At 40.3% G+C, this 21,298-nt stretch overlaps 1 protein-coding gene across 9 annotated transcripts in view; it reads right to left on the bottom strand.

Moving 5' to 3' along the window:
* Herc3 (HECT and RLD domain containing E3 ubiquitin protein ligase 3) overlaps window positions 1-21,298 on the bottom strand; it is a 112,627-nt gene that overhangs the window by 78,109 nt on the left and 13,220 nt on the right. For all 9 annotated transcript variants that reach the window (XR_009588255.1, XM_060373986.1, XM_060373985.1 and 6 more), the window contains 3 exons: window positions 1,965-2,124; window positions 1,164-1,240; window positions 228-449 (listed from right to left, as the gene is read on the bottom strand). Coding sequence is in view for 8 of the 9 variants with exons in the window: in XM_060373986.1 (XP_060229969.1) it covers window positions 228-449; window positions 1,164-1,240; window positions 1,965-2,124 (459 nt within the window). In the remaining variant the exon portion in view is untranslated. The remainder of the gene's footprint in view (window positions 1-227; window positions 450-1,163; window positions 1,241-1,964; window positions 2,125-21,298) is intronic.

Here is a 21,298-nt window from a genome sequence, read left to right as displayed (position 1 = left end):
AAACACAAACTTTTTCTAATGCAATGTGACAGACATACTATTTATTTATTGTTTATTACTTGCATCCATCCACTAGAACAAAGTCAATTAAGCCAGATGTCTTGTCTTGTTCACTGCTCTCCCTAGATACCTAGCACCAGACCAGCACATAGCTGGTCCACAAGAAGCATCTGTTATATAATTGAATGTGTTTTTGAACTGAAGAGTGCATACAGAGGCTTACGTACCTTTTTCATCACTGAGCCCTAGCTGCCCTGCATTATTCATTCCCCAGCCAAAAACAGCTCCCGAGAGAGACAGGGCAAAGCTATGAGCCCCTCCTGCAGCCACCTGAGCCAGCGGGATCCCTTCCAAAGACCTCACCCTCTGTGGGCTGGTTTGGGAGGGGAACTCCTTCCCCAGCCCTAGCTGTCCATGGCTGTTCTTTCCCCATGTGAAGAACTGGCCATCTGAAATAACAACAGGACAAGTGATGTTCCAAACAAAAGGATACAGGTTCCATACAGTAAGATACTCCTACACCATTCACAGTTGCTCTATATACAGCAAACTCACCCAAAAGAAAGGACAGAGACACGGTGTTTCAAGATTTCCAAGCCTAAATTAGCATTTGAGGACAGAGAAGTAAATTCAAGCCTTAGTGGCCTTTGAAGGCTATCGACACTTATCTAAAAAAGGTTTAAGTAAATTCAGTTCTGAAAAGGCTGGTGACCAGGCTCAGATCTAAGCAAGGTGACCTCATTTCTGACCACAGTAAACCAGGAGCCTCCGGACAGTTTCAGACACTGCAGCTGCTCTGGAATGAAGGCCTGAGCAGGACACACAGCAGGAACAGTATGTCCCTGCTCCATCTTACACTTCTCTCACTCCCACTTTTCTTTTATCTGGAATTCTGGTAGCAGAACTATAGCTTTCTGAAACAAAGTCCGTAAATATCTATGTTCTCAAAGACACCTGGGCACTGTCCTAGCCCTGGTCTCTCTTTTCCACAAAAGATGCAATGATGAATCCTACACCATCCACATCTCAAAGATGCGGATCAAACAGAGTCTGTTCAATAAATGTCACCGTTCAGATAATGCTTTCAGTTAGATAACACAGGACTGCAGGAGAGAAATGCTTTTAAAATTAACATAACATTAGCATATATTTATATAAATTACCAGCTGCCAGAGCCAAGCAGTGCCAGTTACCACAAGAAACTTGTAATATGGTCTGCTGGTTCAGCTTCTGTATTAACCTAAAATAGAAAAGAGTTTTCTTAAATGTGCATCCACACAGAAACACAATTATCACAAACATTTTCAACTATACACATTGATTAAAAAAAAAAATCACTTTGTCTAAAAGACTTTTAAAAACCCAAGCATGTAATCTTTTCTGATAAGAATTCTATTACAGCTTTCATTATGCTGACTCATAGGAATTTACTGTTTAAAACAAACAAAAATTCTCCTACACTTGGGCCCATTTCTAAAGTACTTCACCTTGCCATCCCCACTTGAGAAAGTGATTACTGTGACACACAAAATCTTTAGGAGCTCCAAATTATTTACTGTCTTCATCAATGCTAAGGAGTAAACTATGGCTGACAGTGTCCAAGAAGCCACATTTGGGAAGTACAGGTAAAAGGACCAGAAATACAGGGTCAGCCTCTGCTACATAGTGAGCTTAATACCAACCTGGATTAAATGAGACCAGCATCAAAAAAAGAAAAGTTATTAAAAAATTTCTGATTATCCGTTCAAGGTAAATTAGTATAAGAGGCAAAAGGGACACACTTTTTAGTCAAAACATTTACCAGTTGCTAAGAACTCACTTCTGGACCAGCTCATATGTTTAAAACTTGAGGCAGACAGTTATGCAAAGAATTGCTTTTTGTGTATTACAAGTGTTGTTACTAGGCATATCGATAGAATGGAGAAAGCAGTCAAAATCAAGAATTCTTTGGGTAGCACGCTCACCTGGGCACTGCCACTGAATCCTCAGTAGTCATGAGGCCCAGCTGGCCATCACTTCCTGCACCCCAAGAAAACAGCTGGCCCCGGTCGCTAAGAGCCAGACTGTGAGACTCCCCACATGCCACATGCACGATATGCTGATCAGCTAATGCTCCAATTTGTTCTGAAAGAGATCAAAACAAAGGAAGAAAATACACAGCCTTGAAACAGAAATGTTGCTCCCCTTGTCTTAGCAACTTTGCATTGCATGACCAAACCCCTGACCGGGGAAGGGGATGGTTTTGGCACACAGCACAGTGTGTCGTAGGAAAGGAGCTAACAGTGTGATTCCTCACATTGTGACACCTAGGAAGAAAGCCTGGCAGGTTTGGCGCTCTGCTGGCTTTCTCCCTTACCCCCTTTCTATTGAATCCAGGAGTTTCTCCCTTACCCTTTCTATTGACTCCAGGAGCCCAGCCTACAGTATGGTATAAGCTCCACTTACGGCAGGTCTTCCATCCTCAGTTAAACCTCAGAAACACCCCACAATACTCCCAGATGTCTCCTAGGTGATCCAAGATCCAGTTGTGGACAATGAAGATGAACCACAACCATAATCATCAAAGGCAATTTTATTTTATTTTATAAAGGGAGCCATGAAACCTGTAGGTCTACTGAGATACTAAACTTCGGGGATTCACCAGTATTTTTATACCTCTATATGAAATATTGATCATATTTTTTTCATTGTGTGTATTCAACAGACTTCCCCCTGTATCCCATTCCTGTCCCCTAAATTCTTCCTTCAATTTTCATGTCATCTTTTTAACTGAGGTTTCATGTATGAGAGAAAACACATGCAACTTGTCTTTCTGAGTTAGGCACATTTCACTGAACATGAGACCTTCCAGTTCCATTTTCTTCTACATAGCTAATCTATCATACATACATGTATGGACGGAAAAAAAAAAAAACAACAACACTAAAAGCTCGGTAGTTCGTGACATCAAATTATGTTGTTGAGTTATAACAACAAAATCAGTGACACAGAAAACAGACATGTATAGCCACATAGAATAGAAAATCCATAACAAACAGCTATTGCCTTTCTGGGTTTTCAATTAAGGTTCTGAAAGCATAAGAGTGGAGAACAAGAGGGTTATTTTTGGTTTTTGTTTGTTTGTTTTTTAAACAAGTGGTAGAAGATTGAAACTATATCCCCTATGTTATGTCCTAATTTAAAAAAAAAAAATTTTTTTTGGCTTAATCTAAGTGTAGTGGCACATTCCTGTAATTCCAGCCCTTAGGAAGTAGAGGCAGACAAATCAAGAGTTCAAGATCATTTTCTGTTCTATAGTGAGTTCAAGGGCCAGCCTAGGCCACATGTGACCCTGACTCAAAAACAAAACAAAAAACCTTAACTAACAAATGGTCCAAAGAGCTTTATCTAAGACTCACAGTTGTGATAGTTCTACACGTAAACATAGGAAGAGAGATTCGTTACGATATATATATGGGCAATGACTATCAGATTAGGACTGAAGTTCTTCAGGAAAACATAAGAATTCACAAGTGATATTGCATCTTAACTTAAGGGCTTCTGTGCAACAACAACAACAAAAAACAAATAACAGCAACAACAACAAAACATCAAAGGCTCACCCACAGAATGAGGGAAACCCTTTCCATGTGTTCGTCTGACAGAGGATTAATTACCAAAATACATAACAAACTTTAAAATGTTTTATTTTTTATTTTTTAATATTAGTTACAGTTTATTAACTTTGTATCCCAGCTGTATCCCCCTCCCTCATTCCCTCCCAATCCCACCCTCCTTCCCTCATCTCCTCCCTGCCCCTTTCCAAGTCCACTGATGGGGGGGACCTCCTCCCTTTCATCCGACCCTGGTTTATCAGGTATTTTCAGGACAAACTTCAAAAATTAAATGCCAAAAAAAAAAAAAAAAAAAAAAAAGTAATGCAGTTCATAGATGGGTAAATGAATAATATAGTTTTCTCAAAGAAGTAGTTCAAGTGGCCAATGAATAAATTAAAAAGTTGTATCTTTAGCCATCAGGAAAGGGCAAATCACTTTGACATTGAGACCACTCCAACGTGGTTAGAATGGCTACATTAAGGGAACAATAAACATGTCAGACAGGCTGGGCAAGGACGTTTAGATACTGTCGGTGGGGACATAAGTTAGTTCAGGAGCCCAGGAGGCTTCTCAAAAACCTAAAACTAGAAGTTGCACTAGAACCTCTTTGGATGTACATGCTAAAGAGTCAAGGGCAGCATGCAACAGTGATAACTTACATGGCTGTATTAATCAAAGCACTATTCACAACAGCCAGATCATGGAACCATCTTGTACACATCAGCCAATAAACAGTTGTGAAAATGGAACATGCATACGTATGTAGGTATGTATGTATGTATGAAAGAAAGGCAGAAAAATTGTAAGAAGCAGGGGACCAGGAACTTTGCTGTGAAATTATATTTCCCATTAGCATCAGAAGCTACATCCATAAAGTCTCACTAACATGACCATCCAAACATGAGCTAAGCAAGAATGATACCAATGAACATGGTCAACTAGATGGGGCCACATAGCCCCAACCCTACACAAAAAACTACAGGCAACTGAGTAAAGCTAGGAGTAGGAGAGGTGGTTTTCCCCAGGCAAGAGTATACCAACTGGTAATTCAGTGCCAATGGTGAGCCCTGAAAACATAGATTGAAGTAACATTATATGGACGCAAAAGGTTATATTCAGGAATATTATGTATATACAAATACATATATGCATGAAATTAACAACTGATAAAAAAAAAAAAAGAGAGAGGCCAGGAATTTGAAAGGGAGCAAGAGTTATAGTGGATGGTTTGTAAAGAAAAAAGAGAAGGGATGTAATTAAAATACAATGTAATTAAATGTGTATAATTAAAATACAGTCTCAAAAATAACAAGAACAACAACAAAGTCTTTGATTAGTGCCATTCCCTGGCGCTGGGTGGGGGTGGCTGTTGTGAATGGGATCTTTTTCCTAATTTTGTCTGATTTGTCATTTGTATATAGAAAAAAAGGGGGGTTAATTTTATACGTTCTAAAAGTGTTTATCAAAAAAAATTCTAGTAAATCATTAATCTTGGAGGTATGGGATCACACCAGCAAATCTAAAATTGTTTGATTTTTTATATCTGCCTACCTTTTGTCTCCTTTTCTTGCTTTACTGCTCTGCTTAAGATTTCAAGTATCATACAGGAGAATGGTGACATAACTTGCCTTGGTACTGATTTTGGAGAAAGTGTTCAGCTCCCCATTATATGGCATCATGACTCCTTTATTCCTAGTCTCTTTAGAGCTATTCCATGCTCTTCAAAGCATGAAGAGATGTTGAATGCCCACCAAAGGCATCTACTGAAATGATTATGTAGGGTTTCAACCTTTACATATTTATACATTCTATCTAACTCATTAATTACATTTATTGTGTTGCTGAGTTCAGTTTGCAGGTATTTTATTGAAGATTTTTGCATTTATGTTGATTAGGGAAATTGGTCTGCAGTTGTGGCTTTAACCAGTTTGGATACCAAAATAGTTGTGGCTTAATGGATGGGTTTGGAAGGTTCACTTCCTCTGTATTTTATGGAATTCTTGAAAGAATGTGTGTCCATTACTTCATAGTCTCGTAGAAACCAACAGTAACTCAAGCTGGACTCAGGTTTTTCTTTGTTGGTAGAGTTCTTGCACAGTTTAATCTATTTGCTTGTTACTGTGTTTAGTTTTTGTTTTTTTTTTTGTTTTGTTTTGTTTTTTTGTCCTTCCTATACTCTTGGTTTAATTTTGGTAGGTTCTATGTATCTATAAACTTCTAGATTTTCTCATTTATTAAAGTATAAGTTTTCAAAATGCCCGCTACAGATCCTCTGAGTTTCAGTGGTATCTTAGTAACTCTTTTCATCTCTAATTGTATTGTGTCTTCATCTTTTGGTTAGTATGGCTGTAGGTCTGATAATCTATTCTATTCTTTCAAAGGAATCTGTTACACTGATTCTTTGTATTGTTCTTTTCATTTCCACTTCATTAACCACACCTCTCATCTCAGTCTTCCCTCATAGGTTATTATCTGAACCATTGCTGACTGCTTAAAGTCTTTCTATTAATAAACATCCTTCTCTGGATACTTTCACTACATTTCATGGGTTCTATTATGTTGTTTTCATTTTATTTGATTCTAAGAAGTTTGTTTTTTCAGTCTCTTCAATGACCAAATGATCATTCAAATGCTTTATTTAATTTTCATGTTCATATATTTTAAAAATTTCTATTGTTGATTTCTGATTTTATTTAATTATTGATATAATAAAATATAAGATGTTTTAATTTTCCTCTATTTATTCAGACTTGTTTTGTGTCCTAAAATATGACCTATTTTGGAGAAAGTTCCATAAATTCTGAGAATGTACATTCTGTAGGTGTAGTTTAAGCTCACTTAATTCACAATGTTGTACTCATTAACTCTGGTGTTTCTTTGATGATTTGGATTTTGGTCTGGGGACCCAGTTAAGGTTGGGTAGTGAAGTCATTATATATTACTCTATTAGGGTTTACCTGAACATTTATGTTCAGTAGTGTTTATTTTAGAAACTTGGTGTATCAATGTTCAGTGTACATGTTTACAACATTTCGGTCATTTTGATAGATCGTTCCCTTCATGAAGTGACCTTCATTGTCTTTTTTAACAATGGACAGGAGTCTGCCTTACCAGAAAACCCAGTATACCTGTCTACTTTCAGACTCCGTTGGCTTGTAATCTTATTTTTCCACTCTATCCCTTTCATGCTGGGCTTATCTTTGCCAACAAGGTTAAGTTTCTTAGAGGCAGAGAACAACTGAGTCTTGTAAATCCAAATTCTATGTTATGCTTGTATTTACCTCCTTTGTTCACGTTTAATGACTGTAACTTCTTTTAATTAATGTTGATTATGACAGGCCCTTATTCCTCCTTCAGTTCTAAGGGACAGCTTTGCTGGATATAGTAATGGTGGAAGTTATTTTCTTTCGGAGCCTGAGGTAGATCATTTTATTCCATGTGCTCCTGCTTTTGTGTTTCTAAGAGAAATCTGCTGTTATTGGTGGGTTTGCCTTTCACATTTCTCCTATTTGGGGAAGAGAAGGGTGCCTTTATAAGAAATTTGTCATTTTCTTCTTGCAGCTTTCAACAGTTTTTGATGCTGGTGGTCAATGCAACTGATGTTTTACTACATAATACAGAGAATTATTCTTTTATGGTCAGGTTTCAAAATCTCCCTTAGGATTTATATTACCTTGTCCCACACTCCCATATTTCTTGTGAATTGGGATTTATGCATCTGGGGCCAAACTATTGTTTTGAAGTTTTAATTTCTCAGATTCTGTCAGCTGAATTACTTCCCATCATTTAAGAAGAACTACACTGCAGCAGGTTCGGGGTATATTTTCTTACAACTGTCCTTCGGTAGCTAAACTCTCAGCTGGTGTTCACAGTGTACCAGGCACGGTCCCAGCACCACTCAGAGAGACGCAAACTGCCTACAGAAGCAGCTATAGTGACATAATTACAACTCCAGTAATATGGGGGTGGGGGAACAATATTGCATGAAGTAAGAAAATGCTAATTGGTAAGAATGGGAGTAAGAGAAAATGAATACCATACTAGAGCGCAATACTAAAAACAAACAAAAAAAAAAAGGAAAAAAGATAATAGGGAAATGTAGTAAGAGGAGAACAGAAAAGAGAGATCAATAAATAAATAAATAAACAATAAAAATGATAAAAAAAGCAAGAAAGATGAAGAAAAAACAGAGAAGACTGTTTAATTGAAAAATGAAAAAAAATCAAAAGAAAAGAAAGAAGAGAGAATTTAAAAGTAAATATTAAAGCTAAGTGTGATGGTATGGCCCTACAGTCCCAGCATTCTGCAGGCTGATGCCAGCCTGGGCTCTGTGGCAAAAACCTGTCTCAAGAAAATAAATAGCAAAACAAAGAAATTGCCTATTACAAGAAGACATGGAAGGGGAATGCAAAAGACAAAAGTAGAATCCATGTGTAAATTTAAAACAACTGGTCTAATCAACATCAAAACAGTCTCTACAGAAAAAAAATATTTTTTAAATGGCATCAAAAAAGGAGAGGGTAGTTAAAAAGAGGGCAGGTTTCCTCTAAGGAGGTCAATCATGTGGCTGCTTTGGCCAGGCACCAACCATTCACAGCAGTATCTGTGTGTCATTGTGAGTCCTCTCTTTTTGCCTTTGTTGTATTCATCTAGCAACCACAGGCTATGCTCTGTGTGCAGAAAGCCATGGCTACCCTGTGCTGCCTTGTTCTTCAAGATTGGACAGGCAGACCATAAGCTTTCAGCCAGCTGGCCCCAGTCTCCAGCACCTTGAATGTTCGTTCGTGGGTAACACAACCTTATGGGAATCCACACCTGGGGTAGAATGCCTCCATGCTGCACGATGGCTTTGCTAAGATTCCACACTTGGGCTCTACAATGATTCCCTCATCTGTGCGCTCATTCCGCTCATCCCAAGGCTCTGACAACTCTCTGCTAGAGTTTTCACAGCAAGCTTCCCTACTGATACTTGTTACAGTTTTACTATGAACTGCGCCCAGAGGCTCACAGGTATGAAGAGGCGGACCCTAACTCTGAGGCTCCCTCAGGAGCTTGTGTAGTATTTGGTAATGAGGCCTCGACAGAAGAAGAGAATGTGGATTTCCAAGGGGCAGGCACTAACAGTCACACCCCTGCCCTTCTTCTGGCCTGGGCTCTTTTTCTCTGTCTCCTGAGATATACACTACCTGTCTGAGTTCGCTCCAGATATAGAGACCCTTTCTCAAAACAACAAGAAGGAGAATGGCAGAGACAGGCTCACAATGTACCAAGCTCTGGCTTCCACATGCATACACATACATACACACACATCTGATCTCAACTGAAACTGTAATACATGCTTTCTGAAATGCTTTCTCTACCTCAGTCACTCTGTTTTCTGCAATGTGCTGAAGTGATCTTTTCCCTCTCTTCTGCTCTCTAGATTTTTCTATTCTTGAAACTTTGTTATATTTAATGTGTGTTTTATTCAACTTTATATATTTCTAAATATTACCAATATAGATTCTAGATAAACTAGGTTTTATACATATATATGTGTGTGTATATATATATGTGTGTGTGTATATATATATATATATATATATATATATATATTCATATAGTAGCATATATCCTCACATGTTCCCTGAACCTATACAGACATGTTTATATATCTAAGCAGAGAGAATTCTGCAGAATTACTATGTGGACATGTTGAACCAAAGAGGCCCATATGTGAGTAAGAATGAGGTATATTCTTAAAAGCAATAAGAGTGCATGAAATTATTCTACCCAAAACAATGAGATTCACTTTCTCCCATTCACAAAATATTCATAACTGTAAATACCTTTCTTCACTAAGGGCCAAAACACATTTGTGTTTGTACCCAGCCAAAAAATAGGAAGATTTCACTCTGGAAAAAATCACCCCAGTTTTCTGCCATCTTGTAAGCAGGTGCACTGCCTTAGAAACTAGTAACCACAATATATCTCCATCTTGAGCCTCTTCTCTCACTCCACCATAAGAACATGAGCGGCTGCAGCACCTAACTAAGAGCTGCTCTGAACCTAGGGCCAACAGGAAAGGCTGAAACTCAAGCTGGAATTCCCAGGAAACATAGATCTGCACATTGTAAAAGCTGACACACAGCAAGTGACTAGATATGCCACTGCCTACCTGAAAGCCAGGCTTGCAGACAAAAAGGCCCATCCCCAGCAAAACTGTACCATACCACCACCACTACAAACATCCACAGCCTAGGTCACTAATGTCCCCACACACGTTGTTTACAAGTGTGCACTCAAATCACAACATAACCAACCAATAATCCAACAAGTGACTAAGTAATATAACTGAAAGCCATAGAACCAGATTAGATCAAGCAAAAGATGGCAAAATTAAGTCAAAGAATAGACTCACCTAGAGAGGAAGGAAACAAATAAATAAATGTCAATGCCACACTTAAACATGGTGTACCAGGCTACGATCCCAGTAATAAGAGGGAGATGTAGAAGATGCAGAAGGCCTGAGAGTGATCTCTCAAATGGGGGAAAAACAAGGAAAAAGTGAAGCCTATAGAACATCCATAAAGAAACAAATGATTGCAATTCCATAGAAAGAAAAAGAAAAAAGAAAAAAAGCAAAAAGCCACAGGATGTTGGCTTTTTGAACTGAAAAGATCACTTCAGCACATTGCAGAAAACAGAGTGACTGAGGTAGAGAAAGCATTTCAGAAAGCATGTATTACAGTTTCAGTTGAGATCAGATACATGGTTAATAAAAAAAATGACTGAAAACTCATCAATACCCATGAGAGATAAGTGTATCACAACTCAATTAAATTTAACTTAGTCAAAGTCAAAGACAAAAAGAAACTTCTAAAAGCATTAAGAAAAACTTTTAAGCTGCATATAACAGAATTAGAGTGCTAGGCATAAGTCTAAAAGGTCAGAAGAAAATGGGATGATATATTCGAATACATACAATAGACAAGGTATGGTTAAGCATCCAACAATGGGTGAGTAGATGATGGAAATTTTGTATTTATACAAAATAATGTACTTTTCAGCAGCTATAAAATGTATGGAATTCTGTGGTATGGGGCAATATGGATGAACTTTATATGGAGGGCATTATATTAGGTGAAAAATGAGACACAAAATGATCAACATTGCAGGTTCTCACCTAAATATGGAAGCTACATAAGTTGATTTCACAGAAATAGATCAGAACCATGGTTACAGGAGACAGTGAAAGGGAATCAGGAGAATATGGGAGTATGAAGAAAGAGATTAACAGAAGAAGGGTGCAGCTGGACAGAAGAAATAAATGGCATGCAGGCTGCTGGGGAAGAAAAGTTACCAACAGTCTTAGCCAACACTGAACCCCCCATCCCATAATACCAATGTACCAGGCAAGAGGTGCCCACTGGTGCAATAGTAGCATGGCTCTTTAAACCACACTCTAGACACATGGCTGGCTCCACAGAAGGGGATCCGGGCCCAGCACTATAAACATGGGCAAAACACATGGGTAGGGAAGCCATAGGCCCTAGGGCAGAATCTATACAAGAATCTATGTTTTGCTTCCATATTGTCAAACTGCCTTCTAAATATTTATGTTTATGTTTGCTTGCCTTTACCTTGCTCAGAAAAGCCTCTCGGTGCAGCAGGTAGTGGCTAATGCAGAGGCTACTAACTATTCAAAATGCTGAGGATAAGAGACTCTTGAGTGCACAGCTATCGATGAGACATCTCTATGAAGTGTGACACACACACACACACACACCTATAACTCTGGAGGAACATACCAAAAGAGGGCAGAAAGAATGTAAGAACCAGAGGGAGGATGGTTAGCTCTGACATGAATAGTGAATGCATGAACTCAAAGCAGCTGTGTTTCCACGCTCAAAATCAAGTGGGCTAAAAACTCCAGCATGGAATCAGGAGGTGATGGTACACACCTGTAGTCCCAGCACTCTGGAGGCTGGTGGAGATGCTACATGATAAATCCCTAAAGATATCAAAGTAAGTTGTCCCACAGTGAAGCAGGTCTAAGACAAGTCACTCAACATGAACTCTGCTCTTTAGTAAGCAGCACAGCTATGGGACACACGTACTCTCAGCAGCTTTGAGTGGTGGCAGCTTCCAGTTTTTGGTCAACACGCCGGCCATGTTCCCTAACTTCAGTGAGTAAACATACCTCTTAATTCTGAATACTTGTGTTGCAGTAGTGATTTTGTAGCTTGGCAATTTTGATACTCTCTCATTTATTGTAGAGAGTAAGATGTCCTTATGAATAGATAAGCACCAGGGAAACTAGGAACCCTTACACATACACGTGCACTCACACATGCGTGTATCATTGTTAAAAAGCACACAACTGACAACAGTTGTATAACGATCTTATCAATGAAAAGAGAACTGACTTTCACAAGCTTTTAACAAAGTACTTTTGTATTCAGTGTTTAGCTAGTAGACAAATTAAAGAATATAGGTTAAAAATAGGTTAAATAAAGGTAAAAGAATGTAAGCTTATTTGTGGCCAAGCTTATATTCCCTTTGTTTCAGGATGAACAGAAAGTAAGTATAAAGAAGAAAAACAACTTGAGAATAAAATCCTATCAGAAGACCTATTCAACCTGAGACATTAGTGTGGGGGCAGGAGAGATGGCTCAGTGGTTAAGAGCACTGGCTGTTCTTACAGATGACCTGGGTTCCTTCCCAGCACCCACATGGTGGCTTACAACTACCTGTAACTCCAATTCCAAAAGATATGATGCCTTCCTCTGACCTCCCTGGGCAACAGACACACAAGAGGTACATAAATATACAGGCAGGCAAACACTTAACTAATACACATAAAATAAAAGTAAATTGTTTGTTAGAGGTGTCTGTGGACAAACAACCTACTATTAAATCTCAACTGTCAGCCCAAATTCAACTCTTTTGCCCTTTACATAGACTTCAGGCAATAATACTGACCTAATTCGGAGCCATCAGGAGGATTAATGTGCTTTAAAAAGCTAATCATGGCATAGATGAGTGCAGCTTATAACAGACATAAACACTCTTACAATGACAAGCAGGTAGAGCTTCTTGTTTCCAATTCAAGCCACGGTGTTAATTTCCTAAAATAATGCTAATTTCAAAATATCAGTAACTATTCACATAAATGTTTGCTAACTAATAAGTGTATCTTTTCAAAAGTACTCAACTGTCTTTAAAGAAAGCAGATGACTGTCACGGGTAGACAACAGTAACTTTTCATCAACCCCACCGAAAGGTGGTCCTCACACCTACTAAAGAAGAGCAATGGTTTGACTACTGCTGTCATCTCCATCAGAGAGGGTTCTGCAGCGTTCCTGGGCCACTCAAATGGGGAAGCAACGAAACCTAACAAATGCAGTGTTGAATCTAGACATCTGCCTTTTATACCAGAGTTACACACTTCAGTAACATGGAGTCAGTATAGGACCACTCCCATTTCCTTTCAGCTCAGCTAGCATGCTTTCACCAAGACTGTCAGGTCCTTCAAGATGTCAAGAGCAACCAGATACCACAGCTGAAAGCCTAACTTCCAGCAGCAGCAGCAGCAGCAGCCACCGCCGCCACAGTTCTGAAAAATGGGGCTTTTAGACATTCTTTATAAACCTCATTCATCAAACAGCAGAGACATTACGTTCAGGGATGGCATTATGGAAGTGCTTAGATGGAATATAAAACGTGTGAATTGACTTAAGTTACCTACAAGAATGGGAGAAACTAGGAGGAAGTGCAAAGAGGAATCCTAGCTATGAAGCACATGAGAGACTGGTACTAAACACTCACCTTTGTGATTCCCTACAAAATGTTTCTAGGGATGTCTATGTAGAACTGGAAGTCTAACAGAGTCAAATTCCATTAAACTCATTGCGCCTACCAGAGTTCCTGCCTAATAACACGATTATTAGCCTACACCAAAATATGAACGTAGGAAATCAGTGTGTGTGAAGGAAAGGGGAGGATGCTGACAACAGAGTAATAAATGAGCACAGACAACAGTTTCTAGTGAGCTTACTAAAAGGTTGTCAGTATTTACTTATTTTTTTCAGTTACAAATTAAGTTGCTTATAAAAATATAGTAGGCAGAAAAACCTCATTTTGATTGCTTACTTTACTGCAAAGGACAGGAAACACACAAGTCTCCCTACAAGCCCAGCTCAGTGACTCTTTGTCTTATAAAATTATGAAATAAACTATGGACAAGAACATAAAGGAATTAGTAATAACCCTACCATGCCTCAAATCAGTAGCCTTATCTGGATTGGGGGTTTGATATGAGAATGTAGGATGGAGAAAGGAAAGAAAAGGCAGAATGCAGAAGAGCCCAGAGCCCAGTGAAGCCGGACACCTGGCTTGGATGAATCTCAATAACTTGTTAGGAAAATACCTCTGGTTGTTCCAGGCCTCTTTGCCCTTGGCCTGTTTGCAAATAGATCTGTCTCTCTCATACACACACACACACACATACACAGACAGTTATACAGACAGGCAGAGCCAGAGTTTCAATATTTTGCCAACTGTTGAAATATCCCCTGAAGCTTGAATGCTGCTGGCTCGGAGAACAGCGTGGACTGCTCCTGCAGAAGACCTGAGTTAGGGCTGCTGGCTAGGAGAACAGCGTGGACTGCTCCTGCAGAAGACCTGAGTTAGGGCTGCTGGCTCGGAGAACAGCGTGGACTGCTCCTGCAGAAGACCTGAGTTAGGGCTGCTGGCTCGGAGAACAGCGTGGACTGCTCCTGCAGAAGACCTGAGTTAGGGCTGCTGGCTCAGAGAACAGCGTGAACTCCAGCTGCAGGGGATCTGATGCCCCCTTCTGGCTCCAACGGGCAACTGCACTGATGTACACATACCCCCACACAGATATATACAAATATACACATAACTAGTAATAACTTTTTAAAAAGAAGTCACACACAGGGATGGAGGTACATTACTAATCTGAGAAGTTGAAAGGGACAGACTGAGGAAAACAATGAGCCTCAAGGGCATCTACAGCAACAGATATTCTCAAAGAGGAAAAAAAAAAAACCACCATGGGGTATCTATATCAAAGTCAGTAAACAACCTGTCAGCTGGCTTCGCTAGACAGACTGAAGGGACAATACCAAATCAGGGACCTCCATCCTATGACTGCCCACTTTCCTCCTTGGCAGGTCAAACTCAACAGCTCCTTGAGTCACTGGATTTTCAAGATATAAAGTTTTAAGGCAAAGCAACGAGTCTTCTATGGCTGTCCTACACACCTGCAACCACATTGCTGTAGGCAAAAGACAAGAGTCCATTTTCACATTCTCTGCAGCCAGAAATGGGCACATTGCTTATTTCCATATCTAAGACCTTAGAGCCCGTGAGCATAACTCCAACTCACTTCTCATTGCGTTCTCAAAGGTTTGATGTATATTATCACATATTCATTTCTAACACACCATCATATTTCAAAGGCAATTGATCTATGTGGTGTGAGCTGAAATCTCAACCTGGTCCTCCAAAAGAACATCCTCTTGGCAAAGGCCTTCCATGCAGCTTCCACCCCTATGCCACTTGAAGAACCACTCTGATGCCAGGGAAGCCACGTCCCGCCAACAGAGCCTGTCTATCCTGTTTACCTTCCTTTCTTCCCCCCAGTACAGGAGACTGAATCCAGACTCCTGTCCTGTGTGTTCTATCTACCAGTCTCCACTGTAACCCCGTGCTGCCCTTCTCTGACTGGTAGCCATCCAGGTAAGGATCCCAACAAGCAGAGAGCAAGCAAGCTCAGTCTTTCTTCTACTCATGAAAAATTAAGCCAATGGTACCCAGATCTAGAAAAAGTTAAAGAAAAAGAGGGCGGCAGCCAGCTACACATCTCTCCATTCAGAGGCACTATTCAATAGTCACTGTGATGTTTATAATTAATGAACAAGATTAACTTGGAACAGAAATTTCTGGATTCTCTTGTAATTTTTACAGGAGTCTGGCTTACCACAGAGTTAGATCACAAGTAGACCAGCTCCCCTTGCTGACTTCAAAGGCCTTCTTGGTGTTCCTCTCTGGTTTTCTGCCATCACTCAGCCTTGGTTAAGGCAGGTGCTGGCCTAATCCTGGGTATAATCAGACAAAGGGTTGCCCTTCCCTGCCCCTTTACTTCCAGAGACATACCTGGTTCCCACTAACTCCACAGAACTGTATGTAGGGGTTCTCTAAGACATGTGAGATTACGCCCCCAATCTATTCACTAGAGTGTCTTCTAAAGAGAGCTGCCACAGAGTTTGTTTCTGTCCCTACCTGCTACCATCCAAAGCTTTAAGACAAAGATGTGCAGTGAGAGATGTGTGTACCCCTACCTCTACAGTGAAGGTAAATGCCAGAGGCAGGGTCATGAAAAAAAAAAAAATGATGAGGGTGATCCAAAACTGTAATGCCATCACTGGGAAGGTAGAGACAGGAGATCAGTTGTTCAAAGTCATGTTTGGTTTCACAGGAGGTTCAGGTTCAGGCTGGGCTGCACCAGGATATGTCTCAAAAACAAACAAAACCCCTGCCCCTTCCCGCCCTAAGAAAAACAACCTACAATGCCAGAAAGAAAAGTCTCCTTCTTCAACAGAGAAGGGAAGCTCAGAAAGACTGCTGTCTGGGGCTGCTATCCTGGTGGTAAAAGACCAAACCAGTTCTCAAACTCAGCTCAAGCATCTCAGCTTGTAATTCTAGACACAGGTTAGAGTTTTCTGTCTGCTGGAGAGAACATGACTAGAGACACTTGAGGCAGGGCCTGGAGATGACTCAAGACTCCAGGTGCTTAAGCCACAGCCCAGAGATAATGCACTAAATAGGAGCATAGGCTACCTCCAGGGTCAGTCAGAGTTGAGAAATATCTACAGTGGGTTACTGGACTTGAAATCTCCCAGCTGTGTTATATTTCAGAGTATTGGAATGGTCACCCAGTTCCTAGAATACATTCCTGCAAAAGCTGGCCACAGAAGCTCAGTCCTTCAGGATGGGTGTGGAGCAGGTAAGATGACTCAGTGAAGAAAAGCACTTGCTGTGAAGCCTGATAACTCAAGTTCATGCTCACATAATGGAGGAAGGAAAGAGCGGATTCCACAAAGTTGTACTTTGACCTCAGATATGTGCCATCACATACACACACACACAACCCACACAATTTAAAAAAATAAAAATAGAAAAGATCACTTGAGTAAGGTGAGTACAAGGCACCTAACTCCTGTCAGAATGTCTACATTCCCCAAGGGAAGGCTTCAAGCTGCCCCTCTGAAAGCACTCATTGTTCAACAGTGCCTTTCACCTGCAGACACAGGACGTTGATGAGCTCAATGAGAGACAGTGAGTTGCAAGAAAAGAAGGGAGGAAAAGATCTTAGGGTTTAACGTTTTCCACTAAGATGTCCATCAGTAAAAATCAACAATTTCCCACAGCCTTTATGGTAGTTATATATTATACTAGTGGTAAAACATAATAAGCATGATTTACCTATTTATTAATTACTGACACTTTCAACTGGCAGTATTTTACTGCACAGAACAACCAGACTTCACACTAGACGCACTGTCTAGAAGGACCATTGGCCGACAGGGAAGCTCACAAACTCGTTCCTGTAAACCCTAACGGCTGTGTTAGACATGAGCACACACAGTGGGCACTCTCCAAGTGGGACCCTGGGGCCAGCAGTGAACAAAAGGAAGCCTACCAAGCATACTTAGGCCTTTATAATTTGGGGCAGGAAACAGTTTCATGTAGCCCAGGCTGACCTACAACTTGCTTTACAGCTGAGAGCAGCCTTGAAGTCTGGGTCCTCCTGCCTCTGCCTCTTGAGAGCTAAGATTATAAACATCAGCCTTACGTACTTCACAATTCTGTCCAAAACCAATACTGCAGTCTGTTGTTCTCATGTGTGCAACATGAAGTCATGATTACAAATTAAGACTGATATTTAGGCAGAGCCCAAAACAGGGGGGCAGCAGAGGGCATAGCCACATGCCACAGAAATAAGTTCATAAAGAGGAAACATGAGTCAGGTCACCTGATGCTACAGATGCTAGAGTTACAGGATACCAACCCATGCCTCTTCTTTTTAAAAAAAAAATCCGTGCATTTATACTTGTCTGTGTGAGAATATGCCACGTGTGTGACTAGTGAGACTACAGAGACCAGAAAAAAAGCACTGGATCCCCTAGAGCTGGAGTTACAGAAGGTTCTGCGCCAACTGTCGTGAGTGCTCGGAAAAGCAGCAATTGTCTTAACCACCTCACCACGACTGCTCTTTAGTGAAGCTTCAGTGTCTAGACTTGACCTGCACTGAGTGAAAGGAACAGCAAGAAACAAAGAAACTGGCTCACAGTGTGCTAAGAATCGTGAGCAGTCAGGGAGGCTTAGCCCATCAGCCCAGCACAACCACTCTAAGGTCACAGGTCCATACCATATGTCCACTGAGTGCCAAATTTAGGTTCCATAATGATAAAGCGAGAAGAAAAGATATAAACAAGCAGGCTTTAAAAATGCACACTGGTTGTCAGAAATAAATGAAAAGCACTAATGTAAGGACACTGATGAGTTTTTGCCTTCCTGGTTTAGCCTTTCCTTCACTCATTTTACCAGTCTCAGCACAGCACGAGTACACTTGTTCAACCACACCTCAGTATTCGTAACACACACATACACACACACTAATGCACATGGTCTACCACACCCCCGGGGTACACTCAGTATTTGGTAACACACACACACACAAACACACAGAGCTATGCTCATGGATCAAAAGTCTACTCATCCTTTTTGCTCTGCCCACCTTACCTCTCCATTCCACCACAATGTATCTGTCACACCTCTGCCAGCACCCAAACAACCACATAGCACTTGCCATAAGAATCACAGGCTTACCTCATCGCTGCATCCTCATCTCTGCCCACAAAGCCCCACACAGTGCTCAGCATAAAATGCTTTTCAAAAGCATGTTGCAGAAATAGAAGAATGATACCCAAACCACACAAAGACCCAACAAAAAAAAGAGAACTTCAGACCTAACTCTCTTATGAACATTGATGCAAAAATACTCAATAAAATACTTGCAAACCGAATCCAAAAACACAGCAAAGATACCATCCACCACGACCAAGTAGGCTTTATCCCAGGCATGCAAGGGTGGTTCAACATTCGGAAATCCATCAATGTAATCCACCACGTAAACAAACTGAAGGTGAAAAACCACATGATCATCTCCTTAGATGCCGAAAAAGCATTTGACAAAGTCCAACACCCATTCATGTTTAAAGTCTTGGAGAGATCAGGGATACAAGGCACATACCTGAACATAGTAAAGGCAATATACAGCAAGCCTATAGCCAACATCAAACTCAATGGAGAGAAACTTAAATCAATCCCACTGAAATCAGGGACAAGACAAGGCTGCCCACTCTCTCCATACCTCTTCAACATAGTACTTGAAGTCCTAGCCAGAGCAATAAGACAACTAAAGGAGATCAAGGGGATACAAATCGGAAAGGAAGAGGTCAAAGTGTCACTATTCGCAGATGATATGATAGTATATATGAGCAACCCCAAAAATTCAACCAGAGAACTCCTCCAGCTGATAAACACCTTCAGCAAAGTGGCAGGATACAAAATCAACTCAAAAAAATCAGAAGCCCTCCTGTATACCAAAGACAAAAGGGCCGAGAAAGAAATTAAGGAAACAACACCCTTCACAATAGCCACTAATAACATAAAGTACCTTGGGGTGACACTAACCAAGCAAGTGAAAGACCTGTTTGAGAAAAACTTCAAGTCTCTGAAGAAAGAAATTGAAGAAGATATCAGAAGATGGAAAGATCTCCCGTGCTCATGGATTGGTAGGATTAACATTGTGAAAATGGCCATGCTGCCAAAAGCAATCTACAGATTCAATGCAATTCCCATCAAAATACCAACTCAATTCTTTACAGACCTTGAAAAAAAGATTCTCAGCTTCATATGGAGAAACAAAAAACCCAGAATCTCCAAAACAATCCTGTACAACAGATCATCTGGAGGTATCTCCATCCCCGATCTCAAGTTGTACTACAGAGCAATAGTAATAAAAACTGCATGGTATTGGAATAAAAACAGAAAGGAGGATCAATGGAACCGAATAGAAGACCCAGAAATAAACCCACACACCTATGAATACTCAATTTTTTACAAAGAAGCCAAAACCATTCAATGGAAAAAAGATAGCATCTTCAACAAATGGTGCTGGTCCAACTGGATGTCCACATGCAGGAAAATGAAAATATCTATCACCGTGCACAAAACTAAAGTCCAAGTGGATCAAAGACCTCAGCATAAAACCAGATACTCTAAATTGGTTAGAAGAAAAAGTGGGGAAGAGCCTAGAACTCATTGGCACAGGAGACAACTTCCTGAACAGAACACCAACAGCACAGGCTCTAACAGCAACAATCAATAAATGAGACCTCATGAAACTGAAAAGCTTCTGTAAAGCAAAGGACACCGTCATCAAAACAAAATGAATGTCTACAGATTGGGAAAGAATCTTCACTAACCCTTTATCTGACAGAGGATTAATATCCAGTATATACAAAGAACCTAAAAAAGCTGAAAAGCAGTAAACCAAGTAATCCAACTAAAAAATGGGGAACAGAGCTAAACAGAGAATTCTTGACAGAGGAATCTCGAATGGCAGAGAAACACTTAAAGAAATGCTCAACCTCATTAGCCATCAGGGAAATGCAAACCCTGAGATATCACCTTACACCCATCAGAATGGCCAAGATGAAAAACTCAAGTGACAACACATGCTGGAGAGGTTGTGGAGAAAGGGGAACCCTCCTCCACTGCTGGTGGGAATGTAAACTGGTACAACCACTCTGGAAATCTATCTGGCGTTTTCTAAGACAATTAGGAATAGTGCTTCCTCAAGACCCAGCTATACCACTGCTAGGTATATACCCAAAGTTTGCTCAAGTATACAAAAGGGATACCTGCTCAACCATGTTTATAGCAGCTTTATTTGTAATAGCCAGAACCTGGAAACAACCCAGATGTCCATCAACGAAGGAATGGGTACAGAAATTGTGGCATTTTTACACAATGGAATACTACTCAGCAATCAAAAAGGAGGAAATCATGAAATTTGCAGACAAATGGTGGGATCTAGAAAAGATCATTCTGAATGAAATATCCCAGGAGGAGAAAGACAAACACGGTATATACTCACTTATATAGACCTATAAGATATGATAAACATAATGAAATCTATACACCTAAAAAAGATAATCAAGAGAGCGGACATGGGGTAAGATGATCAATCCTCATTTAGAAAGACAGATGGGATGTGCATTGAACGTATGACAGGAGTCTACTGAGCGCATCTGAAAGACTCTAACTAGCAGTGTTTTCAAAGCAAAGACTCATGACCAAACCTTTGGCAGAGTACAGGGAATCATAAGAAAGAAGGGGAGTTAGTCTGATACGGAAAGGATAGGAGCTCCACAAGGACCAAATATATCTGGGCACAGGGTCTTTTCTGAGACTGACATTCAACCAAGGACCATGTATGGATATAACCTAGAACCTCTGCTCAGATGTAGCCTGTGGTAGCTCAGTAACCAATTGGTTTCCCAAAGTGAGGGGAACAAGGACTATTTCTAACAGAAACTCAATGACTGGCTCTTTGGCCTCCCTAC

This window comes from Meriones unguiculatus, chromosome 21, assembly GCF_030254825.1.
Source record: "Meriones unguiculatus strain TT.TT164.6M chromosome 21, Bangor_MerUng_6.1, whole genome shotgun sequence".
NCBI lineage: Eukaryota > Metazoa > Chordata > Mammalia > Rodentia > Muridae > Meriones > Meriones unguiculatus.
This window is presented reverse-complemented; position numbering and strand designations above follow the sequence as displayed.